This window comes from Microcaecilia unicolor, chromosome 3 (assembly GCF_901765095.1).
Source record: "Microcaecilia unicolor chromosome 3, aMicUni1.1, whole genome shotgun sequence".
Classification (NCBI taxonomy): Eukaryota; Metazoa; Chordata; class Amphibia; order Gymnophiona; family Siphonopidae; genus Microcaecilia; species Microcaecilia unicolor.
In genome coordinates, this window is record NC_044033.1 from 510,722,084 (window position 1) to 510,735,048 (window position 12,965).

The 12,965-nt window shown below is 48.7% G+C and overlaps 1 protein-coding gene across 1 annotated transcript in view; it reads left to right on the top strand.

Moving 5' to 3' along the window:
* The window catches only part of LOC115464823 (clathrin coat assembly protein AP180), a 198,366-nt gene that overhangs the window by 46,331 nt on the left and 139,070 nt on the right, over nucleotides 1-12,965 (top strand). Inside the window, exon 4 of the mRNA XM_030195181.1 lies at nucleotides 4,161-4,236. Coding sequence (XP_030051041.1) covers nucleotides 4,161-4,236 — 76 coding nt within the window. The remainder of the gene's footprint in view (nucleotides 1-4,160; nucleotides 4,237-12,965) is intronic.

Below are 12,965 nucleotides of genomic sequence, written 5' to 3' on the forward strand. Positions count from 1 at the left end.
GCTGGAGACCCCAGTCACAGTCCTTACAAACGGACCAATTTCATTCACTAGTTAGCTCTGAAGGAGAGCTCATGATGGTTGACGTGTCTTAATGATAAGTCAACATGGATTGACGTCCCTAACGATAGCGGGGATGGGACGACTTCCCTATGAAGGAAGACTAAGGAGGCTAGGGCTTTTCAGCTTGGAGAAGAGACGACTGAGGGGGAGACATGATAGAGGTATATAAAATAATGAGTGGAGTGGAACAGGTGGATGTTGAAGCATCTGTTCACGCTTTCCAAAAGTACTAGGACTAGGGGGCATGCGATGAAACTACAGTGTAGTAATTTTAAAACTAATCGGAGAAATTTTTATTTCGCCCAACGCATAATTAAACTCTGGAATTTGTTGCCGGAGAACGTGGTGAAGGCGGTTAGCTTAGCAGAGTTTAAAAAGGGGTTAGACGGTTTCCTAAAGGACAAGTCCATAAACCACTACTAAATGGACTTGGGAAAAATCCAAAATTCCAGGAATAACATGTATAGAATGTTTGTACGTTTGGGAAGCTCGCCAGGTGCCCTTGGCCTGGATTGGCCGCTGTCGTGGACAGGATGCTGGGCTCGATGGACCCTTGGTCTTTTCCCAGTGTGGCATTACTTATGTAATGTCCTCTACTTGGCTCACTTTTATTACATAGAGCAGTGATTTAACCTATTGTGATGTCATAGTGGCTCATTCCACCAATAAGAGCCAACCTCATTAGTGATGTCACAATGGCTTGATTGTATAGAATGTTTGTACGTTTGGGAAGCTTGCCAGGTGCCCTTGGCCTGGATTGGCCGCTGTCGTGGACAGGATGCTGGGCTTGGTGGACCCTTGGTCTTTTCCCAGTGTGGCATTACTTATGTACTTATCCAATAACCAAAAATAAATTTACGTTAAAAGATGAGACCACACTATTTGTCATCATTTCTCCCTGCTCGAAACTTTGTGGTATAAACCACTAGGCAAGTCAAGAAAAAAATGAGCATCAAAGTCGTCGTGCATGTAAAAAAAAATAAATAAATAATAATAAAAAATTGGGAAGAGCCTTTTATTATAACACTGTATTTCAGAAGGACATCTGTTTTCTACATTGAAATGTTAAATGATAGATGATAAATAGTAGTAGTAGTATCGATAAGAAATCTGCTCTTCTGCGTTGGGATATGGAATGGATCTATTGGCTAAATACAGATGAACCTGTGGGTTTGAATGCAGAAGATGAATGGCATCAATTTTTTTTTTTAAAGAAATTCTTTGGCTGGGCACCCCATATGGCTTTGGTGGACGTGGGATGGGGAAATAGGGTCTACAGGCTGATCCTGGACCTGGGAGGTGGGAGGAAGGGAGAGAGGGATACTGGGGTTGGGGGAGGGGGCCGAGGAAGGGATACTGGGGTTGAGAAAGGGAGACAGAGATGCCCTATGGAGGGGATGGCAGCAGGCAGCCTGTACCATTGGGCAGCCCTGGTCGTTTTGCCAGGTTCGCTCAATGGTAGCTACCCCCCCTTCAGGATCCTGGTATTGTATCCCTGCCTTCCTTAAAATTTGATACCCCATGGAGAGGCTGCTCCATTAAGAGCATATTTCAACGTATATAGTACAACATTGAGGTCAGTTTTCAGTGGCATTTCAGATACAAATTTAAATGTGTAATGTAAATGTTTGAAGTGTTAGATATTGTCAACGGAATTATATCTGTAAGTGTTGGCACTGGAAATGCTTTTTTGACTTTAAACATGTAAAATTGACAGACCTGCTATTTTGTCACTACTTAAGCAGATATATGTTCAGTGGCTGAATTCAACATCTGTTCTAAATCAATGCATGACTATTTCAGCAAAATCACTTGTGAATAACAAAATAAAGAGCTGAAAATTTGTCTCCCACTGTGAATTATAAAATATCAAATTTAAATGGAGGAAAAGATCTCAGATGTCTTGGCTCGGCAGCAAGTATAATATCTTTGCACCAGCTCATCATAAACTTTGGTCATATCATAGGTCAAAAAACCCCCTCTAAATTTACAATTTTTAATTCTGCTGTTATGCATTCTTCATTGTACAATTTTGTATCATTTTTAAAAAATCAAACATATAAACTGCGAGTGACCGACTCACTCGCAAATGCGCAGTAGAGACTTCCCTCTCTGTCCCGCCCCCGCGTCAATACGTGATGACGGGGGGGGGGGGGTGGGACAGAGAGGGAAACTGCGCCGCAGAAGTTGCTACCGCTCCCCCCCCCCCCACTTGGAGTCGCCGCCGCCACCCCTCCACCCGGCCCGGGCCCTCTCTTCCCTTCTGAACTTACACATCCATTCGCCGAACGCAGCAACGCACACCAGCTCAGCTGCCCCTTCCTTCTCTGCCTGTGTCCCGCCCTCGCTGACGTTATGTCACAGGAGGGCGGGGCCACAGGCAGAGAAGGAAGGGCACACGGCAACTGAGCCGATGTGCGTTGCTGTGTTCGGCAAATGGATGTGTAAGTTCAGAAGCGAAGAGAGGGCCCGGGCCGGGTGAAGGGCTGGCGGCGGCGGCGGCAACCTCACGGGGGAGGGGAGGGGAAGGAAAACCCCAATACCAGCCCGTTTTTACGGGCTCAACGGCTAGTATTATATATTGCGCTTAGCAGCTACAAAGCATTTCGTAATCCCTAAGCTCCATATTTTGGCACATAGGAGAGCATAGTTCTAGAAGCACTTAGTCCCCTGATGAAGCTCGGTATACAAGTGAAACGGAGAACCCCGTTGGGTAGAAGCAAAGCTAAGCGTCTTTTGTTGTTGCAGTATTCATAGATAATAAGTTCTGAAGAATGTGATGAATACGCCATAGTGTTAGGTTTTGTGTGTATTTATAATAATTTTTTTAAAATGATAACAATTATACAATGAAGAGTGCATAATTCAACGTATTCATCCAGCTTCATACATAAGCATGCAATTGTGGAATGCACTACCAAACGCCGTAAAATCAATGCATGACCTAACAAACTTCCGAAAATTACTTAAAGACCAACCTGTTCAAAAAGGCATACCACAATTGATCCATCCTAAACACCAGACAACGAAACCGATACTAGAAATAGACAAAAATAAACTCTCAATACTCGACTACTTCACCTACTCCGTCAATTAACGAACTTCAACGCAATACCACTGGACTTCTTATTCCGGAAAAGAATCTTTACACTTGATTGCTTAACTTCCTTAGCCATGTACGAAATTTACTGCAATATCACTCTGTATTTCTTAAGCTGGAATTGGCGATCGCCATTATGGTACAATGTAAGCCACGTTGAGCCTGCAAATAGGTGGGAAAATGTGGGATACAAATGTAACAAAATAAATAATAGCAGAATAAAAACTGTGTTAATTTTTAGGTTTTTTTTTGACCAATTATATGACTGGAGTCTATGATGAGCTGGCGCTAAGATGATATACTTGCTGCCGAGCCAAGACATCCAAGGTCTTTTCCTTCATTTATATTTGATAATTCACAGTCGGAGACATGAAAACAAGGTTGAACTTTCAGCTCTTTATTTTCAATTTAACAGCTGGACATGTTTATTTTTTACCTCCCTCTCTTCACCATCCAAAACCATGCACTTCTCTGGAGGTAGCTTTGGCCGTTTATTAGCAAACTAGTAAAAAAGCCCCGTTTCTGATGCAAATGAAACGGGGGCTAGCAATGTTTTCTTCTGTGTGCATGTGGGAGTGTGTGTGTCCCTGCCCTCTGGCCTCTCTCCCCTCCCCCCTCCCCCCTCTGAGTCCTTCACTGTTACAGAGCCAGCGATTTGATTTCGTGCTCTGCTGTTTTCCTTCACTGACTGTGTTACAGAGAGGGCGGGGCAGACACTCATAGGGAAACCGGATATCTCGCCCCCTTCACACTTCCGGCTGGAGGCTTCATAGAACGTTGCTGTTGCTTTTTATATAGAGAGATAACCAGTAGCTTGAGTGGAGGGAAGTGTGGATAGATGAATGGGTAAGAAGCAGATTTTTAAAGTTGCCAGTGAAATGGATCATTAAGCAACTGACAAGGAGAAAACTTTGTTTTGGCATTTGGTTTCTCTTCTACAGCTAATTCAAAATATTTATTATTATTATTATTGTTTTAATTGATACTCTTTCTTTTGCAGAGATTTATTCAGTATTTGGCATCAAGAAACACATTATTCAACCTCAGTAATTTTTTGGACAAAAGTGGATCACATGGTAAGACCAACTACGTATAGTGTATTAGAATGTAACAGACTGTGTCTTTTGAATTACCGTTGGATATTCTGTATCCTAATCTGTCTTCTGGTATGATATGCAAATATGACAGTGAGTATTTTTTTGAAGAGAGTACAATTCAGAAATTCTTCTTTCTGCACTGAAAGTAAAATATTCCTGTTATCGTACAGGAGCAAATGGAGGAGGCATAGTTGATCTTGTCCTCATTGTGTCCGGTTGAAACTCTCTGATCCAAAGTTCATGTTCCACATTGAAGTAGGTGAGAGGTTTGACTCCCTATCTGTTCCACATAGTTCACTCTCTTAGGGGCCCTTTTCCTAAGGCACGCTGAAAAATGGCCTGTGGTAGTGTAGACGCGTGTTTTGGGCACACGAAGAATCATTTTTCAGCGCGCCTGTAAAAAACATTTTTTAAATGCCTTTTTAAAATTTTTTGCCGAAAATGGATGTGCGGCAAAATTTGCCATGCGTCCACTTTCAGCCTGAGACCTTAACCGCCAGCCATTGAGCTAGCAGTCAGGTCTCACGTGATAACCGGGGCGGTAATGGTCTACGCGTGTAAAATGCTGATTACCGCCCGATTTATTGCCCATGCGCCAGAAAAAAATATTTTCTGGCGCACATAGTGGGTGCGCGTAAAAAAAAAATGAAATTACCACATGGGCCACACGGTAGCTGGGCGGTAATTTGAAATTGCCGTGCGTTTTGGCGTGCGTAGGCGCTTATGCGGCTTAGTAAAAGGGCCCCTCGTTGGAGTGGAGGAGTAGCCTAGTGGTTAGTGCAGTGGACTTTGATCTTGGGGAACTGAGTTCAATTCCCACTGCAGCTCCTTGTGACTCTGGACAAGTCACTTAACCCTCCATTGCCCCTAGTACGAAAAAAGTACCTGAATATATGTAAACCGCTTTGAATGTAGTTGCAAAATACCACAGAAAGGCAGTATATCAAGTCCCATTTCCCTTTCCCCCTTTCCCTTATGACATCACAATATCAGAAGTGAGCCAAGTATCGGGCAATCAAGCTATTGTGACATCACTGATGAGGTTGGCTCTTATTGGTGGAATGAGTTGAGGAGTAGCCTAGTGATCCTGGGAACTGAGTTCAATTCCCATTGCAGCTCCTTGTGACTCTGGGCAAGTCACTTAACCCTCCATTGCCCCTAGTACGAAAAAAGTACCTGAATGTATGTAAATCGCTTTGAATGTAGTTGCAAAATACCACAGAAAGGCGGTATATCAAGTCCCATTTCCCTTTCCCCCTTTCCCTTATGACATCACAATATCAGAAGTGAGCCAAGTATCGGGCAATCAAGCCATTGTGACATCACTGATGAGGTTGGCTCTTATTGGTGGAATGAGTTGAGGAGTAGCCTAGTGATCCTGGGAACTGAGTTCAATTCCCATTGCAGCTCCTTGTGACTCTGGGCAAGTCACTTAACCCTCCATTGCCCCTAGTACGAAAAAGTACCTGAATATATGTAAACCGCTTTGAATGTCCATAAGCCACTACTAAATGGATTTGGGAAAAATCCACAATTCCAGGAATAACATGTATAGAATGTTTGTACGTTTGGGAAGCTCGCCAGGTGCCCTTGGCCTGGATTGGCCGCTGTCGGGGACAGAATGCTGGGCTCGATGGACCCTTGGTCTTTTCCCAGTGTGGCATTACTTATGTACTTATGTCCTCTACTTGGCTCACTTTTATTACATAGAGCAGTGATTTAACCTATTGTGATGTCATAGTGGCTCATTCCACCAATAAGAGCCAACCTCATTAGTGATGTCACATTCCATATCATCAAGCTGATCAATCCATAGACTGGTGGGTTGTGTCCATCTACCAGCAGGTGGAGATAGAGAGCAAACTTTTGCCTCCCTATATGTGGTCATGTGCTGCCGGAAACTCCCCAGTATGTTCTCTATCTCAGCAGGTGGTGGTCACACACAGCAGCAGCTCTGGCTAGGCCTCCAAGCCTAATTTTTAGGTTTTGTTGAGTGCCTGGGGTTGAGGGCTCTTTTGAGCAAGTGCAAACCTGGTGGTGCCAGGTCCCTCCTTTTCTCCCCCCTCCCGCTGGCTCCGTTAAAAAAAAAAAAAAAAATTTTGAACGGCCTTAAAGGCGTTTATTTCGACGTTTATTTAAGCGTCTATTGCAGCTACTCACTGAGACACCAGGTCGTTACAACTCGGAGCGGACAGCAGGTTATTTTACCTTTTTATAGCGGGCGGGGGTTCCCCGATTCTTCTCCTCGTGGCACATGGCGTCGGAGGGCGAGGGCGCAAAGGGTCGCTCCCCGGGTCGCTTGAGCGCTTCTAGAGGGGATGCGGGGGTCTTAAAGCCTGATTCGCCCTTGTTGGGTGACAGTTTCGTGACCGATGAATGTCCCGGTCCTTCCTCCGGCGTGGCGGTTTTTCCCGCCATAAACGCCCATCCCCCGCTCCTCGCCTCAGCCATCTTGGCCGGCCACGTGGCTCGGCCGGCTTCTTCTTGGGCCGCCCTTGAGGTTGGAGACATTAATGCCATGAACGCCCTTAATTTGGGCGACGGCACAGAAGCGGCTAAAATTAAGAGCCGTTCTTCCCGCGCGGCTCCCTCGCGGAGTTTCGCGCCGGACACCATTTTGGATGCGCAGCATGTCTCTCCCCCGCTGTTGCGAGCGCCGGTTGAGAGCGCGCCTAGGGCTGTTGCCCAGGCTGCGGAAGTGCACAGTCTGGGGGGGTTTCTCCCCCGAGTTCGTTTTGCTGTTGCATCAGGCCTTCCTCATGCACAACGCTGCCCCCGCTCCCTCGTCTGGTAAAGAGGTTGAGGTTCCCAGAGGTAAACGCCCTCGGGTTGATTCTCAGGCCTTGGAGGAATTTGTCTCCTCCGATGTAGATGAGGGCAGCGTGTCTGAGGTCTCCCAACGGTCCTTTGCGGATTCCTTGGAGGAGACGGATCCCCGCTCGGATGGAGCGGATGACCCCTCTGCAGCGCGGCTTTTTCGCCCAGAGGATTTGCCCAACCTGTTGTTACAGGCCATGGACACTTTGAAGATATCCTCTCCGGAGGACGTCTCTCCCTCAGCCCCTGTTGGCTCTGCCATTATGCTGGGGACGAAGCGCCCGCCTAGAACCTTCCACGTGCATGATGCCATGCACACCTTAATTTCGGCTCAATGGGATGTCCCAGAAGCGAGCCTTAAAGTGGCTAGGGCTATGTCCCGCCTCTATCCTTTGGCTGTGAGTGAACGTGAGGCCTATCTGTGGCCTACCGTGGATTCTTTAATCACTGCGGTGACTAAGAAAACGGCTTTGCCGGTGGAAGGTGGCACGGCCTTGAAGGACGCCCAAGACAGGAGATTGGAGGCGGCCTTAAGGTCGTCCTTTGAGGCGGCTGCTTTAAGTTTGCAGGCCTCAGTTTGCGGCTCCTACGTGGCCAGGGCGTGCCTGACTATGGTGCAGCGGGCTTCCCCCTCGGACCATTCCTTGAGGGCTGATTGGCCAGCCCTGGAATCGGGCTTAGCCTATTTGGCAGACTTGCTGTATGATGTCTTGAGAGCCTCAGCTAAAGGCATGGCTCAGACAGTCTCTGCGCGGCGGTGGCTTTGGCTGAAACATTGGTCTGCTGACCACGCCTCTAAATCCCGCCTGGCTAAATTGCCTTTTAAAGGCAAGCTGCTCTTTGGGGTCGAGCTGGACAAAATCGTGACCGATCTCGGCACGTCTAAGGGCAAGAAGTTACCGGAGGTCAGGGCTCGGGCTAGTGCTCGTCCCGGTACCTCCAGAGGACGGTTTCAGGAAGCCCGTCGGTACCGCCCGGGCAGGTCGGGTTCTTCTGCCCCCTCTTCCTTTAAGAGGAATTTCTCCCCCAAGCAGCATTCCTTTCGCAGAGACCGCCGTCCCGGAGGTGCTCCCTCCGGTCCTCCCTCAGGGTCTCGTACCCAATGACAGGGTATTGGTCCACGCCCCAGTGCAGATTGGAGGACGGCTGTCCTCGTTTCTGGGCGAGTGGACCACAATAACTTCAGACGCTTGGGTGCTGGAAGTCATCAGAGACGGCTACAAGCTAGAGTTCTGCCGACCCTTAAGAGACGGGTTTGTACTCTCTCCCTGCAAGTCTCCGGTCAAAGCTGTGGCAGTGCAACAGACTTTGGACAATCTGATCCGCCTGGGTGCGGTCGTTCCGGTGCCAGAAAGTCAGCTTGGCATGGGGCGTTACTCCATTTACTTTGTGGTACCAAAGAAAGGAGGTTCTGTCCGGCCTATCCTCGACCTCAAAGGGGTCAATCGGGCCTTGAAAGTGCGGCACTTTCGCATGGAGACTCTCCGCTCTGTTATAGCGGCAGTGAAGGCAGGGGAGTACCTGGCATCCTTGGACATCAAGGAAGCGTACCTGCATATTCCCATCTGGCCTCCTCATCAACGCTTTCTGCGTTTTGCAGTCCTGGGACGACACTTCCAGTTCAGAGCCCTCCCGTTCGGGTTGGCTACTGCTCCGCGGACCTTTTCCAAAGTAATGGTGGTCATAGCGGCCTTCCTGCGAAAGGAAGGAGTACAAGTCCATCCTTATCTGGACGACTGGTTGATCCGAGCCCCCTCTTATGCAGAGTGCGGCAAAGCTGTGGACCGGGTAGTTGCTCTTTTGAGCTCCCTGGGATGGATCATCAACTGGGAGAAGAGCCAGCTGCGCCCGACTCAGTCCCTGGAGTATCTGGGAGTTCGATTCGACACCCAAGTGGGCAGAGTGTTCCTGCCAGACAATCGGATTGTCAAGCTTCAGGCTCAGGTGGACCAGTTCCTGGTAGCCTCTCCTCTTCGGGCTTGGGACTATGTGCAGCTGTTGGGCTCTATGACGGCCACGATGGAAGTAGTGCCCTGGGCCAGGGCTCATATGAGACCACTACAACACTCTCTGCTGCAGCGCTGGACTCCGATGTCGGAGGATTATGCGGTGCGTCTTCCCTTGGATCCAGCAGTGCGCAAGGCGCTGAGCTGGTGGATGCAGACAGACAAGTTGTCTGCGGGAATGCCTCTGGTGACCCCAGAGTGGATTGTCGTCACGACGGACACCTCATTGTCGGGCTGGGGAGCCCACTGCTTGGGAAGGACAGCGCAGGGGCTCTGGTCTCCTGCAGAGGCGAAGTGGTCTATCAACCTCCTGGAACTCAGAGCCATTCGGTTGGCGCTTTTGGAGTTCATCCCGTTACTGGTGCTGAAGCCTGTACGGGTACTGTCGGACAATGCCACGGCTGTGGCCTATGTCAACCGCCAGGGAGGTACCAAGAGCGCCCCTCTAGCCAAGGAGGCTATGAGTCTATGCCAGTGGGCGGAAGCGAACCTGGAACAGCTGTCAGCGGCCCACATTGCCGGAGTCATGAATGTCAAGGCGGACTTTCTCAGTCGCCATACCTTGGAGCCCGGAGAGTGGCAGCTATCTGCTCAGGCGTTCTTGGACATCACGAAGCGCTGGGGCCAGCCGAGCCTGGATCTGATGGCATCATCGGCCAATTGCCAAGTGCCGCGCTTCTTCAGCAGAGGACGGGACCCTCGATCCCTGGGAGTAGATGCTCTTCTCCAACAATGGCCGACACAAGAGCTTCTCTATGTGTTCCCACCCTGGCCCATGGTGGGCAGGGTCCTAGACCGGGTGGCAAGACACCCCGGCAGGATAATCCTGGTGGGTCCGGATTGGCCCAGACGTCCCTGGTATGCGGACTTGATCAGGCTCTCAGTTGACGATCCTCTGCGGCTGCCAGTGGAGCAGGGCCTGTTACATCAGGGTCCCGTGGTGATGGAGGATCCCTCCCCCTTTGGTCTTACGGCCTGGCTATTGAGCGGCAGCGTCTGAGAAAGAAGGGCTTCTCAGACAAGGTCATCGCCACTATGCTGAGAGCGAGGAAACGCTCTACTTCTACGGCTTACGCCAGGGTTTGGCGTATCTTTGCAGCGTGGTGTGAAGCAGGCTCACTTTCTCCCTTCACTGCTCCAATTTCTTCAGTGTTGGCGTTCCTGCAAGAAGGTCTGGACAAAGGCCTGTCGCTCAGTTCCCTTAAGGTCCAGGTAGCGGCTCTGGCTTGCTTCAGGGGCCGCCTGAAGGGTGCTTCCCTGGCTTCCCAGCCAGATGTGGTGCGCTTTCTCAAGGGAGTTAATCACCTGCGCCCTCCTCTGCACTCAGTGGTGCCTGCGTGGAATCTCAACCTGGTGCTAAGAGCATTGCAGAAGCCGCCGTTTGAACCCTTGTCGAGGGCATCTCTGAAAGACCTGACGTTGAAAGCAGTCTTTTTGGTGGCTATCACTTCAGCCAGAAGAGTTTCCGAGCTCCAGGCGCTCTCATGTCGAGAGCCTTTTCTGCAGTTCACTGAGGCAGGAGTGACTATTCGCACAGTGCCTTCCTTCCTGCCCAAGATTGTTTCTCGCTTCCATGTGAATCAGCAGCTCTGTCTCCCTTCCTTTCGTAGGGAAGACTACCCAGAGGAGTACTCTGCTCTTAAATATCTGGATGTGAGAAGAGTCATCATCAGATACTTGGAAGTGACCAATGATTTCCGGAAATCGGATCATCTGTTTGTCCTGTTTGCAGGTCCTCGTAGGGGTCTGCAGGCTGCTAAGCCTACAGTGGCAAGATGGGTCAAGGAAGCCATTGCAGCGGCTTGTGGCCGCGGGGAAGGTGCCGCCTATCCAGCTGAAGGCTCACTCCACAAGAGCTCAGGCGGCCTCGATGGCAGAGGCCGGTTCCGTCTCCTTGGAAGAGATATGCAAGGCGGCAACTTGGGCTTCGGCCCATACATTCTCCAAGCATTACCGCTTGACTGTGGCTGCTCGGGCGGAGGCCCGGTTTGGAGCTTCAGTGTTGCGGTCAGGGATTTCTATGTCCCGCCCTGGGTGAGTACTGCTTCGGTACATCCCACCAGTCTATGGATTGATCAGCTTGATGATATGGAAGGTAAAATTATGTATAATCATACCTGATAATTTTCTTTCCATTAATCATAGCTGATCAATCCATAGCCCCTCCCAGATATCTGTATTGTTTTATTCTGGTTGCATTTCAGGTTCAAGTTTAGTCTTCAGTTACTTCAGAAAGACTTCGTGTTCAAGTTTTTTCACTTGGATTCTTCAAGAGTTAAGACGAGTTTGTGATACAGTGAGCTGCTGCATTCCTCTCCCCTCCGTTTTACGGGGCTGGATTGAGACTTAAAATTCTGCCGGCACTCCCTCCCGCTTCGTGCGGCTGTAGGGCAGCTTTGTACCCCTCCCGCTTCGGCGGTGTTCGGGTCAGTCAGCTCCTCCCGCGGTTGCGGTTGCAGGATAAGCCAGATCCCCCCGCATCGGCGGGTGTGGTGTCCCTCCCCCGCTCCGCGGGGATGAGCTGGACGGATTCCCCTCCCCCACCTGTGTGGGGATGAGCTGGGTTAATTCCCCTCCCCCGTTTCGGTGGTGGTGAGCTGGGCAGAGTGTCCCTTCGTGGGTGTAATTCTCTAAGTGCTGAGTCCTGCGGATGGAGCTTTGATATCGACATACTGAGGAGTTTCCGGCAGCACATGACCACATATAGGGAGGCAAAAGTTTGCTCTCTATCTCCACCTGCTGGTAGATGGACACAACCCACCAGTCTATGGATTGATCAGCTATGATTAATGGAAAGAAAATTATCAGGTATGATTATACATAATTTTACCATGGCTTGATTGTATAGAATGTTTGTACGTTTGGGAAGCTTGCCAGGTGCCCTTGGCCTGGATTGGCCGCTGTCGTGGACAGGATGCTGGGCTTGATGGGCCTTTGGTTGTTTCCCAGTATGGCATTACTTATGTACTTATGTAAGTAATACCACAATGAAATTTTGACTTCCGTGGAGTAATCGGAGAGAATGCAAGTGTGCTTTTCTGAAAAACTTTTTTTTTCCTTAAAAAAAAAAAAAATAGTGATGCTTTGAAATTTTTCAACATTATACAGCTCTGTCCTGATGCAAAGCTTTGGCTCAAAATGCAATCATGTCAATTTGTTTTTATGGAATTGTATGTGGTATACCCTATTTTCAAGGAAAATATATGAAAATCTTTTGTATAAAATAATGCTGATGGATAAATGACCTTGTTTTAAATATGCATTTATAGAAAAATTGGGACTTGTGATAACAAGATTACAGTAAATACGTGCTGTGTTTGGGCATGACTTACTGTCCTTTATATGATGGTGACACCATAATAATAATTTTAAAAAATGCGTAAATTTTCTCATTATGAATGCATTCTGAATAGCAGACAGGAAAAAGCCTCCACGTACAAAATCCAATTCAGTATTTGTACAGTAGGACCCGACACGGTCCGTGTTTCGGCGTGATGAAACACCTACCTCAGGGGTCACAGAAGTCAATGTGTAGAACTATCGAAAGATCTCTGTTCTGTGGAAGGTGATCTGCCTGCCCTGCTTGTTGCAGGGCAATCAGCGTGAACTGAAGAAAGAAAGAACGGAGGTCTTTCCATAGTTCTACGCACTGACTTCTGTTTGAAAACCTTTGTGACCCCTTAGGTAGACGTTTCATCACGCCGAAACACGGACCGTGTTGGGTCCTACTGTAGGAATACTGAATAAAGCATCAGTTAAGCACCAGTCCCTGTGTTGGAATGTCCATTATCCATCTTCTGAATAGTAGAAGCATTTTGGGGGGGGGGTTGTTTGTTTTTTTAATAATTACTAGTGGAACCCAGCCTGTTTTCTCAACAATGAAAC